Here is a 19,930-nt window from a genome sequence, read left to right on the forward strand (position 1 = left end):
GCTCCGAATTCCGACTATTACCATTAACTACTTAACAGAACGAAATTCATCAAATTTTCATATTTTCGTAGGGTAAACATACCAGTTATTGGACAGTTAAGCTTTTTTTCAATTTCAGGTCGCTACCACTGGATTATTTTTCAACGGATATTATTCTGCCTATGCCAGATCTTAGTACATATATCCTATTTTAAGCTAACGGGTTTTAAATATTTCTAATATTACAGTTCTTTCAGAAAATTTTAAAAAACTTGAAAGGGTTCCAAAAAGTTAGTTATTGGACAAAAAATTCAATTACTAGACACAATATTTTCAGTTATTGGACACTGGCAAAGTAATGATTAAAAGCAAATAAAAAATTGAAATCAGTGTTCAAAACTTTTATTAACTTAAAACTAATCACTTGTGTGTACCTATTTTTCATTTCATTTTCGTACATATTAAATAGTTCTTCGACTTCCAAGTCGTCATGTTCTGTTCCATAGTCTTCCGAATCTTCTTCACTTCCCATTTTTGGTTCCTCACACATTTTGCTGTCAGGTTTTATTTGATCGTCTGTTTTGATTCCTCCTTCACTTTCTATTTCTGAAATATCATCATCATCACTTTTCCTCAGTGAAACACATGTGACACAAGAATAAATCCTCATCACCTTCTTCAGGAACATGTTCATTATATTTTTTCGGAACACATCGTCGGTGAATTCTTTTCTTGCAGCTATCACATGATAGGTAATTATTTTTATGTCAATATCGATACTAATAGTACAATGGGACCATCTCAACAAAACTAAGCAAACTACTGAATACAGAATTCTTATTTTCAGCTGAAATAATTGGGATGTCCAATAGCTCGCAGGTGTCCAACAACTGGTAGGTTTACCCTATTTTTCTCGATGTCTATGCGTCTGAGAACAAAAGTTCAAGAGAGCAATATTGTTAAGAATAAAATTTGCTGCAATTTTCGTTTGAAAAGTTTTTTTGTAATATGCACCGATTCTCGAGTGTTACCATTAAGATCTTGCAAAAAACAACGAATTCGGCAAATTTTCATATGTTCGTAATTTTCTCGAAATTTATGCATCTAATAGCAAAAGCGCAAGAGAGCAATATTGTTAAGAGTAAGGTGTGCAACAACTTTTGTTCTAAAAATTTTTTTGTAAAATGCTCCAATTCCCGAGTGTTACCATTAACTACTAAAAACAACGAAATTCATAAAATTTTCATATTTTTCTCGAAATCTATGTATCTGATAGCAAAAGGGTAAAAGAGCAGTATTGTTAAGAGTAAAATTTGCTACAATGTTTGTTCCAAAAGCTTTTTTGTAAAATACTCTGATTTCTGAGTGTTACCATTAACTACTTAAAGCAACGAAATTCAACAAATTTTTATATTTTGCTATTTTTCTTGAAAACTATGCATCTGATAGCAAAAGTTTAAGAGAGCAATATTGTTAAGAATAAAATTTGCTGCAATTTTCGTTCTAAAAGTTTTTTTGTAAAATGCTCCGATTCCCGTGTGTTACCATTAACTCCTTAAAGCAGCGAAATGTATTAAATTTTCATATTTCCGTATTTTTCTCGAAATCTATGCATCTGATAGCAAAAGTTCAAGAGAGCAATATTGTTAAGAATAACATTTGCTATCACTTTTGTCCTAAACGTTTTTTGTAATATGCACCGATTTCTGATTGCTGCTACCATTAACGTCATACAAAAACATCGAATTTATCAAATTTTCATATGTTAGTAATTTTCTCGCAATCTGTACATCTAATAACAAAAGTGCAAGAGACCAATATTGTTAAGAATAAAATTCGCTGCAACTTTTGTTCTAAAAGTTTTTTTGTAATATACACCGATTCCCGAGTGTTACCATTAACTACTTAAAGCAACTAAATTCATCCAATTTTCATATTTTCGTATTTTTTTCGAAATCTATGCATCTGATAGCAAAAGTTCAAGGGAGCAATATTGTTAAGAATAAAATTTGCTACAACGTTTGTTGTAAAAGCTTTTTTGTAAAATACTCTGATTTCTGAGTGTTACCATTAACTACTTAAAGCAACGAAATTCAACAAATTTTTATATTTTGCTATTTTTCTTGAAAACTATGCATCTGATAGCAAAAGTTTAAGAGAGCAATATTGTTAAGAATAAAATTTGCTGCAATTTTCGTTCTAAAAGTTTTTTTGTAAAATGCTCCGATTCCCGTGTGTTACCATTAACTCCTTAAAGCAGCGAAATGTATTAAATTTTCATATTTCCGTATTTTTCTCGAAATCTATGCATCTGATAGCAAAAGTTCAAGAGAGCAATATTGTTAAGAATAACATTTGCTATCACTTTTGTCCTAAACGTTTTTTGTAATATGCACCGATTTCTGATTGCTGCTACCATTTATCAAATTTTCATATGTTAGTAATTTTCTCGCAATCTGTACATCTAATAACAAAAGTGCAAGAGACCAATATTGTTAAGAATAAAATTCGCTGCAACTTTTGTTCTAAAAGTTTTTTTGTAATATACACCGATTCCCGAGTGTTACCATTAACTACTTAAAGCAACTAAATTCATCCAATTTTCATATTTTCGTATTTTTTTCGAAATCTATGCATCTGATAGCAAAAGTTCAAGGGAGCAATATTGTTAAGAATAAAATTTGCTACAACGTTTGTTGTAAAAGTATTTTTGTAAAATGCTTGGGTTCCCGAGTTTTGCCATCAACTACGTAAAACAACGAAATTCATCAAATATTCCATATTTTCTTATTTTTCTCAAAATCTATGCATCTGAGAGGAAAAGTTCAAGAGATCAATATTGTTAAGAATAAAATTTGATACAATTTCCGTTCTAAATTTTTTTTGTAATATACACCTCTTCCCGAGTGTTACCATTAACTACTTAAAGCACTGAAATTTTTCATATTTTCGTATTTTTCTCGAAATCTATGTATCTGATAGCAAAAGTTCAAGGGAGCAATATTGTTAAGAATAAAATTTGCTACAACGTTTGTTGTAAAAGTATTTTTGTAAAATGCTTGGGTTCCCGAGTTTTGCCATCAACTACTTAAAACAACGAAATTCATCAAATATTACATATTTTCGCATTTTTCTCGAAACCTATGTATCTGATAGCGAAAGTTTACGAGAGCAATATTGTTAAGAATAAAATTTGCTGGAATTTTAGTTTTAAAAATTTTTTTGTAATATGCACATCTTGCAAAATACAACGAATTCATCAAATTTTCATATGTTCGTAAATTTCTCGAAATCTATGCATCTAATAACAAAATAGCAATATTGTTAAGAATAAAATTTGCTACAACTTTAGTTCTAAACGTTTTTTTGTAATATGTTCCGATTCCCGAGTGTTAGCATTAACTACTTAAAGCAACGAAATTCATAAAATTTTCATATTTTCGTATTTTTCTCGAAATCTATGCATCTGATAGCAAAACTTCAAGAAAGCAATATTATTAAGAATAAAATTTGCTGCAATTTGCGTTCTAAAAGTTTTTTTGTAATATGCACCGATTCCCGAGTATTACCATTAACAACTTTGAAAAGCACGAATTTGAAATTATGAAACAATTTCTGACATATTTAAACCTACCAATTCATTACGATACCTATCGATTGTTTACTATTTTACCGACATTTGGCCAGCATAGGTTGCCATCGCTGGTTGTACTATCATTTTCTACCAATTAATGTGTTATACTTATAACTTTGTCCCACCAGATTATTTTTTAACATGTTGGGACCAACTTATTCTCACAAGAAAGAAAACTCAGTCTTAAAGGAGCATAATAAAGAAAAATTTTAAACTAACTACACTTCATATTCTTGAACGTTTTCAAAGTTTCATTACTTTGAGTAATATTTCTCTTAAGAATCGATAACGACTTCCGGGTTGGTTACTTTCGCATGCATAACGGCAAAAACGAGAATCTCGTCTGTGTAACTTGTCAGCGCGCATTAGCGTCACAAACAGTTGCGGGGGTTCAGTCAGCGTTGGTCGCGTATCTGTCACCGATTGTACAATTGAATGTAATCGAAACCGGTCCAAACATGTTTGCACTCCACTCTCTAATCAATAATTGACAATGCACAAACTCTTTGTTGTTTTTGTGCGAGAAATTATTTATGTGCAACAAAAATCTACACACGATATTAATCTTGGGGTATAACCGTTTCCCCCCTAAGGGTAGAGGTTGTTAACTACTTGTGCTGGTCAAGGTTTCGCTGCATGTAAAGATATAAACGGTCCCTTTACAAACTGTACGTATACAAGTTGTTATTGAAGCATGTGTTTACAATAAAAATTGTTACGCATTGAATTTCAACTGAAAGGGCAGTTAAATAACATTTTAAAATTCAACGTAGATCTGTCGAAATTACGTATACGCGGTGGTAATTTAAAGTTGTTTTACTTTTTGTTTGATGAACAAAAGGTTTGAATAACTCTGCATAGTTCCGGGACAAAACAGATGCCCGCTGCTGTTGATTTCTGTAATGAAATGGGCCCCCGGAACGCATTGCAACGGAATTTTCTGATTACGCCGTTCCGTATTGTCATACAGCCGTTTCCATTAAAGCCTTTCAGATAATTATTTGCGCTCCGGGTTGGTAACGACCGCGATTTCCGTTTTAGAACGAGACTCTTGTTTTCTTTTCTGTTGGAAACAACAACATCATATTCGACGATATTCAGTTCAAGTATCCCATAGGAAAATGTTTATACAACCTTTTTTTACTTTTATAACTTGAAATTGCATCGAGTAAGTTTATATGATCGAGTGCTTCTCTCATCTAGTATGTTATTCAATCCAATTTTGTGATCATCAAATTTTATACGATCACTACTTCAATATCGTTTGTTATCAAAAAATATGGAGTATTTATTTTAGGATGAATAAATTTTTAATCCTAAAAATTTTTTTATTGATTGTGGTGTGAAATAAAGTTTGTGTTCGGTTTGCGATCGTCACGTCGTCCTTCCATTCTCGTTTAAGTTTTGGACAACCGTGACAGCCATCCATGGTCCATTTTGCCGGCAAACTCCACCGGTATTTACAGTATACACAGAGCGAAACACCCGGGTTCAGGCCGTGTTGCCCGAGGAACACAAAATCAATACCGAAACCGTGAATGGTTTAGAATCTCGCCGAAGTTATAAGCCGTATAACACTTCTACCGATCCCGGCGTGGCCCATATACACCCGGAGCAAATATTTACTGGAACAGCTATATAAAATAGTCATCACTCATCTATTTTACAGTAACCACATTCATGACACAAATAACATCAAATTTCTTAATAAATATGTTCAAACAGTCAATTGGATGTTTAAGAAAAGGGGTAATCGAGTTCGCAAACAATTGTTCTGCATATTTTATGAACGCCAACGGCCGAAGTTTGCCATAAATAGTTGAGCGCACAAAAAAGGCACATTGTGTATTCCAAGTGTTCTGTGCATTCCTGATTAATTTCCAGGGGATCTTTATATCCTCGAACTTCATTAGCAACTTATTGTTAGTGAAGAGTTTCGAATATTCACAGCATTCATTAGTTGCTGGCTCGGCCGCCGTGACGTAACTACCTAAATGAATTCGCAGGCTGCTTTTGTTGCACACCGAATATCTAACGTTATAGAGAAAATGTTATACTATGAATAGAACCCAGAAGTTTTACAATAGTTTTCAAAACAAAAACTCTTTGAATACCTCTTTACGGTACAACATTTTCAACTTATATAAATGTACCAGAAAGATTGAAATTTAGATGCAATTCATGTCATGTCATGATATTGTGCATTTGATGAACAATACTGGAATAGTGTGTATATGTCACAGGTAAAGCGTGCATTTCAGTTAATGTACACATTAGCCAGTCAATGTATACAGAGTGTTTCTGTGACTCGGGGGTCACATATACTAGAGTGAAAATGATTCATGTAAAACAAAATTAGTAAAAGTCCTCAATTTGCAAAGATACAAGCCATCAAAGTTAGAAAATTTTAACACATTGCTATAGAGGGAATAATGCTATACAGGCTATTCCTAAAGTTTGTTTGCTCAGAATTTTTGTATTCTATCATATCTCTACATTTATTTTTGCAGTTTCTAATAGTAAATTTAGTTTAGAAACTTTTATCACTCTTAGAGAATATTGATAAAAACCACCGTTTTCGTATTAAATGCAAAAATGTTAGACTCCGAATTCAATAACACAAAAAAAATAAATAAATAATCTGAATTGGCAATGACAAGTGAAAATCGAACTGAGCTGTCATAACTATTATGTATGCAACATGTCCAAGTGTAAATTGAGCTAAATCACATTTTTAATTTGTTTTAGTTTAATAAAAGAATCCAAAAACAATAAATTAAAAATCAACATAAAATAAACAAAAAAACGACTACACTGACAGAAATAATAGAAAAAGTACATAAAATAGCAAGACAAGTAATAAAACATACTAAAGGAAATGTTTAAAAACTTAGATTTCTTTTTTTTTGTGCTATTATTGAAATTGGAACCCAACATTTTTGCATTTAACACGAAAACGGTGATTTTTATCAATATTATCTAATAGTAATAAAAGTTTCTAAACCAAATTTACTATTAGAAACTGCAAAAATAAATGTAGGGTTATGATAGAATAAAAAAGTTCTGAGCAAACAAACTTTAGGAACAGCCTGTATAGCATTGTTCCCGCGGACCGATTCAACTCATAAATTGCCTAACCATTTTACATGACATTGATTTATACTGTTGGCCTGTATCTTTAAAATTTGAATACTTTTACTAATTTTTTTTACATGAATCGTCATCTTTTCACTCTAGTATATGTGGTTAAATTTGTTCTAATTAGATGAGGGAGTTTGATCCATGTTGACCAGTTATTTTTTATATAATATAAATTCAATAAAAAGCAATACTTTTTCTGGTCTTTTTCAATTTATTGTCTAACCGGTTTCGGCTTACGCCATTATCAGAGACATTAGAAATATAGATTAGATTAGTTGTTCATAAGTGCCCATTAATCCAAGTTTTATAGTATTGTTTTATATTTTAAATGTAAATTTTAACTTTTAACGGGAATTTTAATGTGTTCATATTTATAATTTTATCTTGTATACCTTTGTGAAGCCGTTTACATGAACAACTAAATGGAAAATAAGTTGCTAAAATCTAATCTATATTTCTAATGTTTCTGATGATGGCGTAAGCCGAAACCGGTTAGACAATAAATTGAAAAAGACCAAAAAAAATTGCTTTTATTGAATTTATATTATATTAAATTTGTTCCCCGAGTCACCGAAACACCCTGTATATTAACGTAACGTTTTAGTGAAAGTATTTATCAGTCATAGAGTGTATACATTTACTAGTGAATGTGTACATAAACTAGACAGTGTATGCATTTGCTAACAGATGTTAGTAAAAGTTATAACAAAGACAATTTATGGTATAATTTTTTTAATGGAAGGGATTGCATTGTAACCATTTTTTTGGTTTTGTTGGGTTGGATTTCGTTATGTAATATACTATTAAACGTACTTTAAGCTGTAACTGGGCGTCATTAGTAATTGTATACATCAACTAGTAAAAGTTTACATTTCGTATTTTATATACACATTAACTAGGTAAATGAGTTAATGTATGCATGTAACATATATAAATAAAGATAATAGTGAAATTTACCTTGCAGTCTTCACATCGATGTTTGATGGAATAGGTCTGCGTGCAGTCGTAGCGGGTGAGTATTTCGGCGAATTCGCAGGAGACGCGGGCGGCGAGCGCGTCGACCTCGAGGAGGGCTTCGAGCCGTTGTCGGCACGTGGCAGCATCTTCGAGGTGCGGGTCAACTAGCGCCGAGTCGACCGCGTGCTCGCAGCAGTGGCGCATCCGCAGGCCCTGCAGCTCGCGCTGCCTGCGCTGGGGGTTCATCTCGCCGCACAACCTCTCTTTGTGCGATTCTTGCAAGTAATGAAGGCACTGAGTAGTACTGTTGGCGGGGCAGGGCGGCGGACACTTCGACCCGGGGCCCGCAGACGCCGTCGTACACGCCCCCTGCAGGTCCGTCGCGCTCGCGGGCTGCAGGTCGCACGCCGACAACCACGGGTTAATTTGTTCCAACGGCGACGGCGATTGCTCGTCGACGATTTCCGTCTTCACCTGACTACTGCTGCTGATGCTGCTGCTTCTACTAATTCTGCCGTTTCTGCTTTTACTTCTGTTGATGTTATTGTAGTTAGTGGCTGCTCCGACCCGAAGGTACGGACCAATTTCGAATTGTTTCTGCTGTTGTTGCTCTTGTTGCTTTTGGTAGTAGTAGTAACGGTGACTGTTGTGATGGTGGTAATAACTCTTTGGTTGGTGGTTGTCGACGGCGGCTGTGGCTGTGGTGGTCTCGGCGTTGGCTGTGCTGTTGTTCCGGTTGTTGTTGTTGTTGTTATTGGCGGTGGTGTTGGCGATAGACGCCAGGGCGGCCATCAGGAGGAAGAAGAAAGGCGGCGACAGGCCCGACGGGGCCCGGGGCATTCTGTGGGGCAGGGCGCGGTGGCGGCTCGGTAGTCGGCAGCTACGGGAGCCGGGAGCATCGTCGCGGGCTGGCGGAGTGCCCCCCCACGCGGCTCCTTATGCCGCCCCCTTTGGCCGACCACAACGAAGATGACGGCGACGCCGCTCGGACCGCGGCCGGCGGCGACCGCCTCACGCTAATAATAATATTAAGGACGACGACGACGACGACGGCGACGACGGCGGCGGCGTTTGCGGCTGCTGTGGCTGCGGCGTGCGGCGACGATCGCGAGGATAACGGGGGCCCGCTAAGCCGCCCGACGGTGACGACGGTTGCGCGAGGCGCGGGCCCCACACGGCCCCCCACGCTCATGATGATGATGCAGCATCGTCATCGGCATTCGGACCGCCGTCACACATCACATCACTGCTGCACGGCACTATACTAGGTCACTATTATATACTACTACCAAACTACGGCGGCGGGTCGGTCTAGCTGTGGCCCGAGGTCGGCCGCCATCTTGATGGTGATGGTGGTGAAGGTGGTGGTGTGTTGATGGTGGTCACAGTCCTCCCCGCCCGGGCGCGCGAGCTTTGCCGGCGGCTGGCCTCCTCTACTCGCTCGCCTCGGCGACACTGGCGACACTGGACCCGGTGGCGGCGAGCGCAAGCGCCGACTCGATCGATAGCCGCCCCCCGGGGCCACCGCCAGAGACACCTACACCACTACGCCCGCTCCATCTGCCTTTCGTCTCCTTCCAACTCACCCTAAACGTAATCCACGATGAACCCCATCTTTTTCTATTTCACCCTCAACCGCCACACGGCGCGTGTCCGTGATTTCGCCCCCGCCAACACGCATCTTCCACCCGGAGGAACGGATTTCCCGCCGCTCTGCTTCTAACGCCACCTCCACCAAATTAGACAACATAGCTTTTACCCTAAGATATCCACCCCATCATTAGATGGCATATCATATCACTTCCGATAAAAACAAAATCTTTTTCAAATAAAATCATCATTAAATCACCAGAAACCAAACAATTATTCACAATAAACTAAACTCACCAACACTTTCTCACATTCGTATAAATTGATAAAATTTACAAAGTGTCCGCCATCTCTTGATGAAAGCTGCTTTCTAAAAGGACTTATTTTATTGGAAAGGTTACACTTTCTAAACATTAAAAATTTTATGTACGAAATCAATTTATAATAATTTATTGACTGAGTTTAACTCTATTCAATAATATTTTATGCTTTCTGGAAAACTTTATGATCCATCACACAACTTCTCATTGCACATTAATTTAGGATACATCCACATTTCTGGAAAAATTTCTGGAAAAACACCATGGATGTCGCAATGCAGAACATGGTTGATACTTCAACCGAGCAAAGATGAAGATGGATAGACGAAGAAGATATTTTCTTCTTCTTCATCTTTCTCAGCCTGTATATTTATATACAGGCTGGTTATATTTGTGTCCATTTTTCTTTTGCCACATGCCCGACTCATTGCCATTTAAGCCCCTCTACTCGTCACATAACATCTGTCACTTGTGTTCTTCTCCGAGTGTCTTTATTTCAAATCTTGTCTCTTAGAATGACTCTCAGAATTGCTCGTTTCATCGCTTTTTGGGTTACACTAAGTTGTTTTGCAGTTTTCCTTGTCAAGGCAATGGTTTCATGTCTGCTTGTTGTCAGTGGCAGTATGCAGCGCAGCTATCATACATCTTTCGTTTTAGGCTTCTCGATATTTCTTTGCTTTTCAGCATAGAACCAACAGTATAGTTTAATCCATCGCTTTATTTTGGCTGTTTGATTTTCTTTGCTAATTTTAATAGCATGACCAAATACTGGTGTTTCATTAATAATGGGAAATATTTTAGCTAGAGATACTACGTGTCAAATAATGACCATTGACCAAAAATAGCCTTATTCAAAATCGCACCATTTTTGAGATTAAGGTCTTCAAAAAAATCGTTTTGTCCATCTTTAAGCTAATCTACTTGTACGATGAAAATAAAATTTGGCATGGCGATTTAGTATTATTACATGCTTCTTATGGTGGAATTTTCCGAAATCAGCAAAATTACAGCAAGGAGAAAAAAATATCCCCTTGTGTTTGTTAACACCAATAAAACTTTTTTGTTTTTCGATTTACAAGCACGAAATTAGCATCACCTAATAGGCCAGTTAAAATGTTAAAAATAAGATCCTCTTGTAGAAACTTCGGGTTATACTTGATTTTCGAGAAAAACGAGAAAAAGTTTCGATCTACTAGGATGTTGTCAGTTTATGCATTTGTTGATTTTCATTGTTTGTTTCGCATGTTTAACAAATTTAACACGTTGATTAAGTGAAAATGCCACGTCATAACAATTTTTCTAATCTTAAAATGCGAGATATGCTTTGTGTTTATGCACAAGAAAATTATTCCTGCCATGCTGCTGCTCGAAGATATCAAGACATGTATCCAAACAGAGTTCAACCTAATCGCAAAACTTTCAGTAACATTTTTAGTCGATTAGAAGAGACTGGACAATTTAAGCCTAAAAATGATGTGGGACGACCTAGAAATTTGACGGACGACATTTTAGTGCTAATCGCTGATACTCCTGAACTAAGCACTCGGCGTTTATCAGCAATGAGCTTCTAACCACTTTACATCTGTACAAAACTTATTGCCTAAAGATTATCCTTCACGATTAAATTTTGCTCAGTCGATATACGTCGATATACCGACGAGGCCACTTTTACACGTGGAGGAGTCTTCATCTGGAGAAATAGCTACAGTTGGGATATTGAAAATCCCCATCTATTCCGAGAATCATATTTTCAACAAGAATTTAAGATAAATGTATGGTGCGGTATTTTTGGAGACAGTCTGTTGGGTCCTTATGAATTTCCAGAAAATATAAATGGTAACTCGTATTTGGAGTTTCTGCAAACTTCACTTTTCGACGAGCTAGAAGAAGTTCCACTTAACCAAAGGAGGGATATGTGGTTCATGCACATATTTCAAGATGGAGCACCCCCTCATTATGTTCTGATGGTACGAAATTATCTAAATCAGGTGTAGTGAAGTTCCGTGGCCGCCTAGAACTTCTGATTGTAATCCGTTAGACGTCCATTTCTGGGGCCATATGAAATCACTGGTGTACTCACAAGAAATAAATAATCGTCAGGAAGTATGGCAGCTAATAGTCAATTCTGCTCATTTTGTTGCCAACCAGCCAAATATATTTTTTAAAGTTAGAAGATCCTTTAGCGAAAGAATTACTAAACTTATTGAGGTTAATGGCGGTCACATTGAACATTTATGCCACAACTTATAGCATAACCCATGAAGCGTTGGTTATTCGTCGATAAATGTCATCTATTTTTGGCTTCAAGTCCAGATGAAAAGACGAAAGACAATTCCATTATTGAAATAAAATGTCCATTCGTTGCAAAAAAAACGGTCACCTAAGGAAGCAATTACAGAAAAAAATAATGTTTGCTTACTTCAAAGACAACAAGATTTATTTAAAAGTATTAAAAAATCAGCCGTATTATTACCAAATACAAAGTCAAATGCACGTAACAAACACAAATTTTTATTATTTTGTAATCTATACTGAAAAAGATGTTGAAATCATAGAAATACACCACGATGAAACATTTTGCACAAAAATTATTGAAAAATTTGCATTTTTTTATGACCATTGTCTGTTGCCAGAAGAGGTTCGCTGAAAAAATCTGTAATGCTTGTTGCTTGAGTATGTTGCATTGAAGCATTTTAGATTAAAATTTGGACCAATTCATAATTATTATCATTATTATTTATTATTTATCATTATTAGAAACAGTTTTTGATTGAATTAACAAATTTTCTACAAACGTATTTTTTCTTAAAAACTATTGCTTTGATCAATGTTTTGTAAGAGACCAATTGATAGATAATTGATTACTTTACACGAAAATACTAATTAATTTTAAAGAAACTTTGATTCGCTATTTCTCGTTAAGGAGGCATTTGAGAGCCCATCTTAATATACAGACTTTTCATCTTAATTTTTGTTGTATTTACTTACTTACTCTAGAAGTCTGTCGGCGGTTTTTTGAATCATCCTGTATATATCTCATTAATCTTCTGTCATAGAAAAAAATGCAAGGGAGATGAAGAATGAAGCCAAATAAAGAAGCTAGGGTGTATAACTGTTTATGCATTAAAATAAGTTCGTAAGGTTAAAACGAAACACTTATTTAAAAAAAATTTAATAAATTAAACCAGCATTAACCTATTTTACAGCCGATTGTGGCTCACTCTATCAGCTATAAGCAAAAACTAACTTATCAACATTAAAGATTCCTGATTTACCAAAAATTTTAGGCAGATCACAAAAACCTCATTACACGTTGTAAGGTTAGAGATTAAACCGGTAATCATTTTATCCCATTTTACAGTAGCATATTATTTCCATTTAGTACAATTACTAAAAAAACAATTATTTCTTTCTAAACACATCTTTCAACGCTAATTTATTCTAAAGGTATGTTACACCATCATAAGGTTATTTTTCACCATATGCTAATACATAATCGAATTTATAGGGATAATGGCTCTCTCAGTAGATGAAAAATACAATCTAATATCAAGAAATCTACAAGAAGTTCTTGGGGAAGATAAAATTAAGTCAATATTAAAAGAACGCGATTTAAAAGTTTATTGGGGCACTGCAACCACTGGAAAACCTCATGTTGCTTATTTTGTCCCAATGTCTAAAATTGCAGACTTTTTAAGAAGTGGAACAGAAGTCACTATCCTTTTTGCTGACCTCCATGCTTATTTAGATAACATGAAAGCTCCTTGGGAACTGTTAGAACTTAGGGTACAATATTATGAACACTCAATTAAAGCTATGCTAAAATCTATTGGTGTACCTTTAGATAAGTTAAAATTTGTAAAAGGAACTAATTATCAATTATCTAAAGAATATACTTTAGATGTTTACAGATTAAGTTCAGTTATTACTGAACATGATGCTAAAAAGGCTGGTGCTGAAGTTGTTAAGCAAGTTGAACATCCATTATTGAGTGGTCTTTTATATCCAGGTATAAAATATATTAATAAATTTATTAAAAATATTTAGTATTATTATACATGTAGGTTTGCAGGCTTTGGATGAAGAATATCTTAAAGTTGATGCACAATTTGGGGGAATTGACCAAAGAAAGATTTTTACATTCGCTGAAAAATATTTACCTCAATTGGGATATCAAAAAAGAGCTCATTTAATGAATCCAATGGGTAATTATTACTTAATCTAATTATACAAAAAATTAATTTATATATTTATTTAAATAGTTCCTGGATTAACTGGAGCAAAAATGTCATCATCAGAAGATGAAAGTAAAATAGACCTTTTAGATACACCGGCTGCAGTTAAAAAGAAGCTTAAAAAAGCTTTTTGTGAACCTGGAAATATTGAAAACAACGGCATTTTATCTTTTACAAAACATGTAATTTTCCCCTTGTTTGGATCCGGTGAAAAATTCCTTATTAAAAGAGATGAAGCGAATGGTGGTGATATCGTACATGAAAATTATGAATCTCTTGAGAAAGCATTTGCTGAAGGAAACATTCATCCTGGTGATTTAAAAGCTGCAGTTGAAACTTACATAAATAGATTATTGGAACCAATTAGAAAAGAATTTGAGAAACCTGAATTAAAAAAATTGATTGAAAAAGCTTATCCAGTTCCTGGGAAACAAAGTAAATTATTATATTAAAAGGAGACAACATTTTTTAATTATTTTATTTTAGAAGTTGTTGCAAATTCATCAGATGATATTATTCCATCTCGGCTTGATATTCGTGTTGGTAAAATAGTTGAAGTTTCAAGACATCCAGATGCTGATGCTTTGTATATAGAGAAAATTGATTTAGGAGAGGAGCATCCTAGAACCATTGTAAGTGGGTTGGTTAATTTTGTACCAATTGAAAAAATGGAAAATAGAATGGTTGTGGTTCTTTGTAATTTAAAACCAGCAAAAATGAGGGGTGTGGAATCAAAAGGAATGGTTTTGTGTGCTTCAAGGTAAAATAAATTTGTTATAAACTCTAGGATGGTTACACTGGATTTCTTGGTCTTGAAAGGAGTTTTTTTGAATTTTTTGATAAATTAATATTATTGGTAAATGTCCTTTGATTAATGATATGTCCTCACTATGTGTAGTATTAAGATAAGAAATATGTTATGGAAGAAATTGTTTTATATGATGTTGATAATCTGTCTATTAGTATCAAAAAATTAGAAGTGTAAATTAATTAATGAAAAAGCATTTTAAAATTTAAGACCTATGTATGTATAGAAGAAGAGTAAAGAATTGGTAATAGAACATAGTAAATTCAAGACGAATCAAAGAAAAACACTTTTTTTCAGTTTTGTATTGTTATTGTTTATCAACAATTAATAATCTATTCTGAAACAAAGAGTAAAATAAAGCTCGCACATGCTTTTGGGAAGATAAAGAATTCATTTTTCAATCAATGTTTCAATTGTCCAAAAAAAAATAGTATTGAATTAAGTTACAAAGGTACTTTTTAATAATAGTGGTACTATTGGTCAATATTGGTGAATTTAATCAATTTTTGAAAGAATATTTAAATAATTTGTGAGACCAGGTAACAATAAAACAAAATATCTTTTGTTTTTGACCTATGTGGAAGTACTTCTTGCATACATGATATTTCACTGTAGATTGTTAGGGGCTGTTCCAAGTAGGTGGAATATGATTAGAGAGATTCTTGTACATACATTCCATGTATAAAGATTTAACCCTATCACCACTTAACTGGATACAAAGTATTCAAAATTGGATTATCTAAAATAAAATAATAAATTATCTTTACATGTTGAAGCTTCCATTGACCCTATTGCTCTTTATAAAAGAATATCAATATCTCTATTAAAATGATAAGGTTCTGTGCCCTCCATGAGAAATCTCAAAATAAGCAGTAAATACTAATTTTTCATACCAATGAAACCAAAAGAATTGTAAAGGTTATTTAGAAATGAAAGAGAGAACGTTCGATTTTGAAGCAAAAGAATCGACAACATTAGTATAAGGCATTGTTGGATTAAATCGTCTTATTTCGGTGTTCACATCTATAGTTCTGAGGTTTCCTATCCTTTCTTTCTCTTTCCTTAAGTCGCCATTATGTGGAAATACAGTGAGGTTCGCTAATCCAAATTCCTTTATAATCCGAATAAAATTGAAATATTGCCCTTTAACAATGGATATCTTGTAATCCCTTAGGGATTTGGTAATCCGAATGGCAACTATATAATCGGTCGTGTATCATTGGTTTGTTCTTACCGAAGCTGAATTGTTTAACCTATGTATTATGGCATAAAACGCTAACGTTTAGCGAAAAGTAGGAAATTTTGAAACAATTAAACAATAGTATAAGTGAAAAATCGTTGGCCACAAAGTATGGCGTTTGTGCGGCAACAATTTCGAACATTAAAACACATTCTGGTAGTCAAAGACGACATTTCAAACGCCCTTAAAAATATTAATTTGATGCATGCAGTCTTTCTTCTCTCGCGTTCTTCGGAGAACGTATCAACTGATACAATAAATAAATGCTAGAAAAAATATTTTCTTATTCTAATAATAATGCTTCCGCAGCAACAAAAAAGCAAAAACAAAAATTTCAATAAAATCGTTCAATAAATTCTAGGTGTTGCAATTTTTATGGAAGTCAGTATATTAAGTAAATTACAAGTGTAAGTTGAAAATGCTGTGGGGTCAATGAAATGATAGATTTTTGATACAGTATAATATCAATATTGGTGTGTTTATTTTTCTGTAGAAACTTCTCTGTAAGTGAATTAGCTATTCTGCAGAAATTTCAGTCAGTCCTATGATAGTCCCAAAGGATTTTCTGTCAAAACGTCTGGCAGAACAATACTATTTATCACTATCAGTATTCTGACCTTTTTACAGAATCTTCGGTAGCAGTGACTTACATTTTTTTCTTTTTGCAGAAACTTTTTGACAGTATTTTCCAAAAATGTCTTTGTCAATGTACTTGTTTCTCTAAAGAAATTTTTATGTCAGTGTTATGTTGTTCTGCTCCTTCATCAAACACTTTTGCCAATGTTTCCTATCAGTGTCAGTGAGCCAATTTTTGTCTTTGTGCTAAAACTTCTGTACTCCTGCTTTTTTTTTAACAGAAATTTCAAAGTTTTTTTATTAGTACCAACTACTCTTCTCTTTTTGCAAATATTTCTGCCTGCATATTTTGTTAGTTTCTAGTTTTTTCTTCTATTAATGTTAATATTTTTAACATTTTGCAGAAACTTCATGACTTTTGTGTGATGGTGCACCATCTCACACTTGAAAACATGTCTCAGATACTTTGCAAAATACTCAGGTGAATAGTACTTTCGCATACAGTTTATTTACCAGACTTGACTCTTTCTCAAATAGTGAAATCGGTATTCAACACTTGCAAGCAGCAAAAGCAGTACATGCTCTGATTAATAGCTGTAAGAGAATACTAATACACTTGATGATGTAATAAGAGGTATCCATGATCTGGGTTTTTATGATACTAGTTTGCAATGAAACGGCAGATGCCTTAGCATGAATAAATACCGCTAAAACATTGTAGGACCAAAATTACTAGATTGTATATAATTTGCATATTTGACTCAATGACAGTGGACATAATTTGACTCAATGCAATAAAAAAGGTTCTTAGTGTTAATGACAGAGGGTTTAATATGTTATGTCTATGAAGTCTAGACTATAACCTATATAATCTCTCGTATTCAACTCACCTCACCTTCTAGTATACCTATTTAACAAACGAAGCTCTGCGTAACTGAGTTTGAAGCGGATGTTGGCAGTAGTCTAGCTACTCCGTTGATAGTGATTGACTATAGAACAAAATCATAGCTATTCGATCCTCTACTTTATAAGTAAGCAATATGGTGCAGAAACATATATGTAGATGGTTTTCGTATGGCGTCTTGATGATCATATGGTTCAAATACAATAAGAGATAAAAGCGTAAAGTACATCGGCGCTCAGGTGTGCCACATGTCCTTAAAAAATGTTAAAAATGCTTTTATGGATGGTGTACTTCAACAAAGACACATTTTCTTTAGTACTATATTTACTTGTTGTCAGAATAATGTACAGTCTTTTGGCAGAAATTTCTCTGCCAGTCGATTGGTTTTTCTGCAGACATTTCGGTCAGTTCTTTTTATGTCAGTGTTATGTTGTTCTGCTCCTTCATCAAACACTTTTGCCAATGTTTCTTATCAGTGTCAGTGAGCCAATTTTTGTCTTTGTGCTAAAACTTCTGCACTCCTACTTTTTTTTACAGAAATTTCAAAGTTTTTTTATTAGTACCAACTATTCTTCTCTTTTTGCAAATATTTCTGCCTGCATATTTTGTTAGTTTCTAGTTTTTTCTTCTATAAATGTTAATATATTTAACATTTTGCAGAAACTTCATGACTTTTGTGTGATGGTGCACCATCTCACACTTGAAAACATGTCTCAGATACTTTGCAAAATACTCAAGTGAATAGTACTTTCGCATACAATTTATTTACCAGACTTGACTCTTTCTCAAATAGTGAAATCGGTATTCAGCACTTGCAAGCAGCAAAAGCAGTACTCTGATTAATAGCTGTAAGAGAATACTAATACACTTGATGATGTAATAAGAGGTATCCATGATCTGGGTTTTTATGATACTAGTTTGCAATGAAACGGCAGATGCCTTAGCATATATTGTAGGACTAAAATTACTAGATTGTATATAATTTGCAGTTGCCTTCCAAGAAGGGTGACTCAATGAGAGTGGTCGCCTATTGTTGATCAATTGTTCTAGCAGCGAATGCAATAAAAAAGGTTCTTAGTGTTAATGATAGTGGGTTTAATATGTTATGTCTATGAAGTCTAGACTATAACCTATATATTCAACTCACCTCACCTTCTAGTACACCTATTTAACAAACGAAGCTCTGCGTAAGTTTGAAGCGGATGTTGGCAGTAGTCTAGCTACTCCGTTGATAGTGATTGACTATAGAACAAAATCATAGCTATCCGATCCTGTACTTTATAAGTAAGCAATATGTTGCAGAAACATATATGTAGAAGGTTTTTGTATGACGTCTTGATGATCATATGGTTCAAATACAATAAGAGATAAAAGCGTAAAGTACATCGGCGCTCAGGTGTGCCACATGTCCTTAACTACGAGAGGTGATCTACTTTTTGAATGTGCATGCAAGGATATCATGGATTCATGGAAGCGATCAATAATTCAATTCTTACAAAAGTGTTAAAAATGCTTTTATGGATGGTGTACTTCAACAAAGACATATTTTCTTTAGTACTGTATTTACTTGTTGTCAGAATAATGTACAGTCTTTTGGCAGAAATTTCTCTGCCAGTGGATTGGTTCTTTTTGCAGACATTTCGGTCAGTTCTTTGTTAGGCCCAAGTGGTGTTCCTTTTCTGTCAGTATTATTTATCAATGTCAGTACTCTTGGATTTATCAAAATCTTCTGCATCAATGTTGGCGTTTCTCTCTTTCTGCAGAACAAACTTCTATATGAGAGCTAGTATACTTTTATTAATAATAACGTTTTTACATTTTGCAGAAACTTCTGCCTTATTTCAGTAAATGCACTTATTTTTCTACTGAAATTTGTATCATAGATCTTTGTTAATGCCTTCTGCCATTGTTCTTTATCAGTAATCTGACCTTTTTATATACTTTTGCAAACTTCTACCACAATATTGGCGTTTTTGACTCTCAGCAGAAGCTTAATAAGTTTTATTATAACACTTTCTTTTAATATATTTCGTATATGCGAGAAAATAAAAAATGTGACTAATTAAAGATGTTTTTTTTTTTAGGGATGAACCCAAAGAAGTAGAACCTTTAATTCCACCACAAAATGCAGTTGTGGGAGAACGTATTTTTGTTGAAAATTACGAAGATGGAACTCCTGATGATGTTCTTAACCCTAAAAAGAAAATTTGGGAGAAACTGCAAGTTGATTTGAAGACTAATTCGGATTGTGTAGCACATTGGCAAGGTAATAAATTAATTATTAAATCTGGAGATTTGATAAAGAGTGAAACTATGGCTGGAGCGCCTATTAAATAAAAAAATTTCATTAATTTTAATGCTTACACGCTTCAAGATCAACAATACAACATAAAAACACAACAATATGAAATAATTTATTTAATTTCATTTTTTGATATGTATCTAAACATTTAATAAAAGTTATAAAAAATTTAACTAATCTAATTTTACTAAAATTTTTATCTAAATAACATCAAAAATCTTAAAATTTCTTACAGCTAGTAAAT

At 34.2% G+C, this 19,930-nt stretch overlaps 2 protein-coding genes across 2 annotated transcripts in view; one reads left to right on the forward strand and one right to left on the reverse strand.

The window, feature by feature from the left end:
- LOC111423708 (calcium-permeable channel component Mid1) overlaps nt 1-9,134 on the reverse strand; it is a 114,940-nt gene extending 105,806 nt beyond the window's left edge. The window contains exon 1 of the mRNA XM_023057012.2: nt 7,712-9,134. Coding sequence (XP_022912780.1) covers nt 7,712-8,551 — 840 coding nt within the window. The 5' untranslated portion in view covers nt 8,552-9,134. The remainder of the gene's footprint in view (nt 1-7,711) is intronic.
- Nucleotides 9,135-12,887: 3,753 nt separating this feature from the next.
- LOC111423740 (Tyrosyl-tRNA synthetase) lies at nt 12,888-19,859 on the forward strand. The gene is made up of 6 exons (XM_023057054.2): nt 12,888-13,068; nt 13,130-13,630; nt 13,686-13,826; nt 13,884-14,291; nt 14,343-14,616; nt 19,469-19,859. Exons 2-6 carry the CDS (start codon nt 13,135-13,137, stop codon nt 19,719-19,721), a joined length of 1,572 nt encoding a protein of 523 aa, XP_022912822.2. The 5' UTR covers nt 12,888-13,068; nt 13,130-13,134; the 3' UTR covers nt 19,722-19,859.
- The last annotated feature ends 71 nt before the right edge of the window (nt 19,860-19,930 follow it).

This window comes from Onthophagus taurus, chromosome 6 (genome assembly GCF_036711975.1).
Source record: "Onthophagus taurus isolate NC chromosome 6, IU_Otau_3.0, whole genome shotgun sequence".
Taxonomy (NCBI): Eukaryota; Metazoa; Arthropoda; class Insecta; order Coleoptera; family Scarabaeidae; genus Onthophagus; species Onthophagus taurus.

Bases quoted from the DNA above. Each gene is read 5' to 3' on its own strand.
- LOC111423740 (XM_023057054.2), top strand. From the start codon at position 13,135: ATGGCTCTCTCAGTAGATGAAAAATACAATCTAATATCAAGAAATCTA. The intron at 13,631-13,685 runs GTATAAAATATA...TTATACATGTAG, and splicing joins GAGTGGTCTTTTATATCCAG to GTTTGCAGGCTTTGGATGAA. The intron at 14,292-14,342 runs GTAAATTATTAT...ATTTTATTTTAG, and splicing joins TCCAGTTCCTGGGAAACAAA to AAGTTGTTGCAAATTCATCA.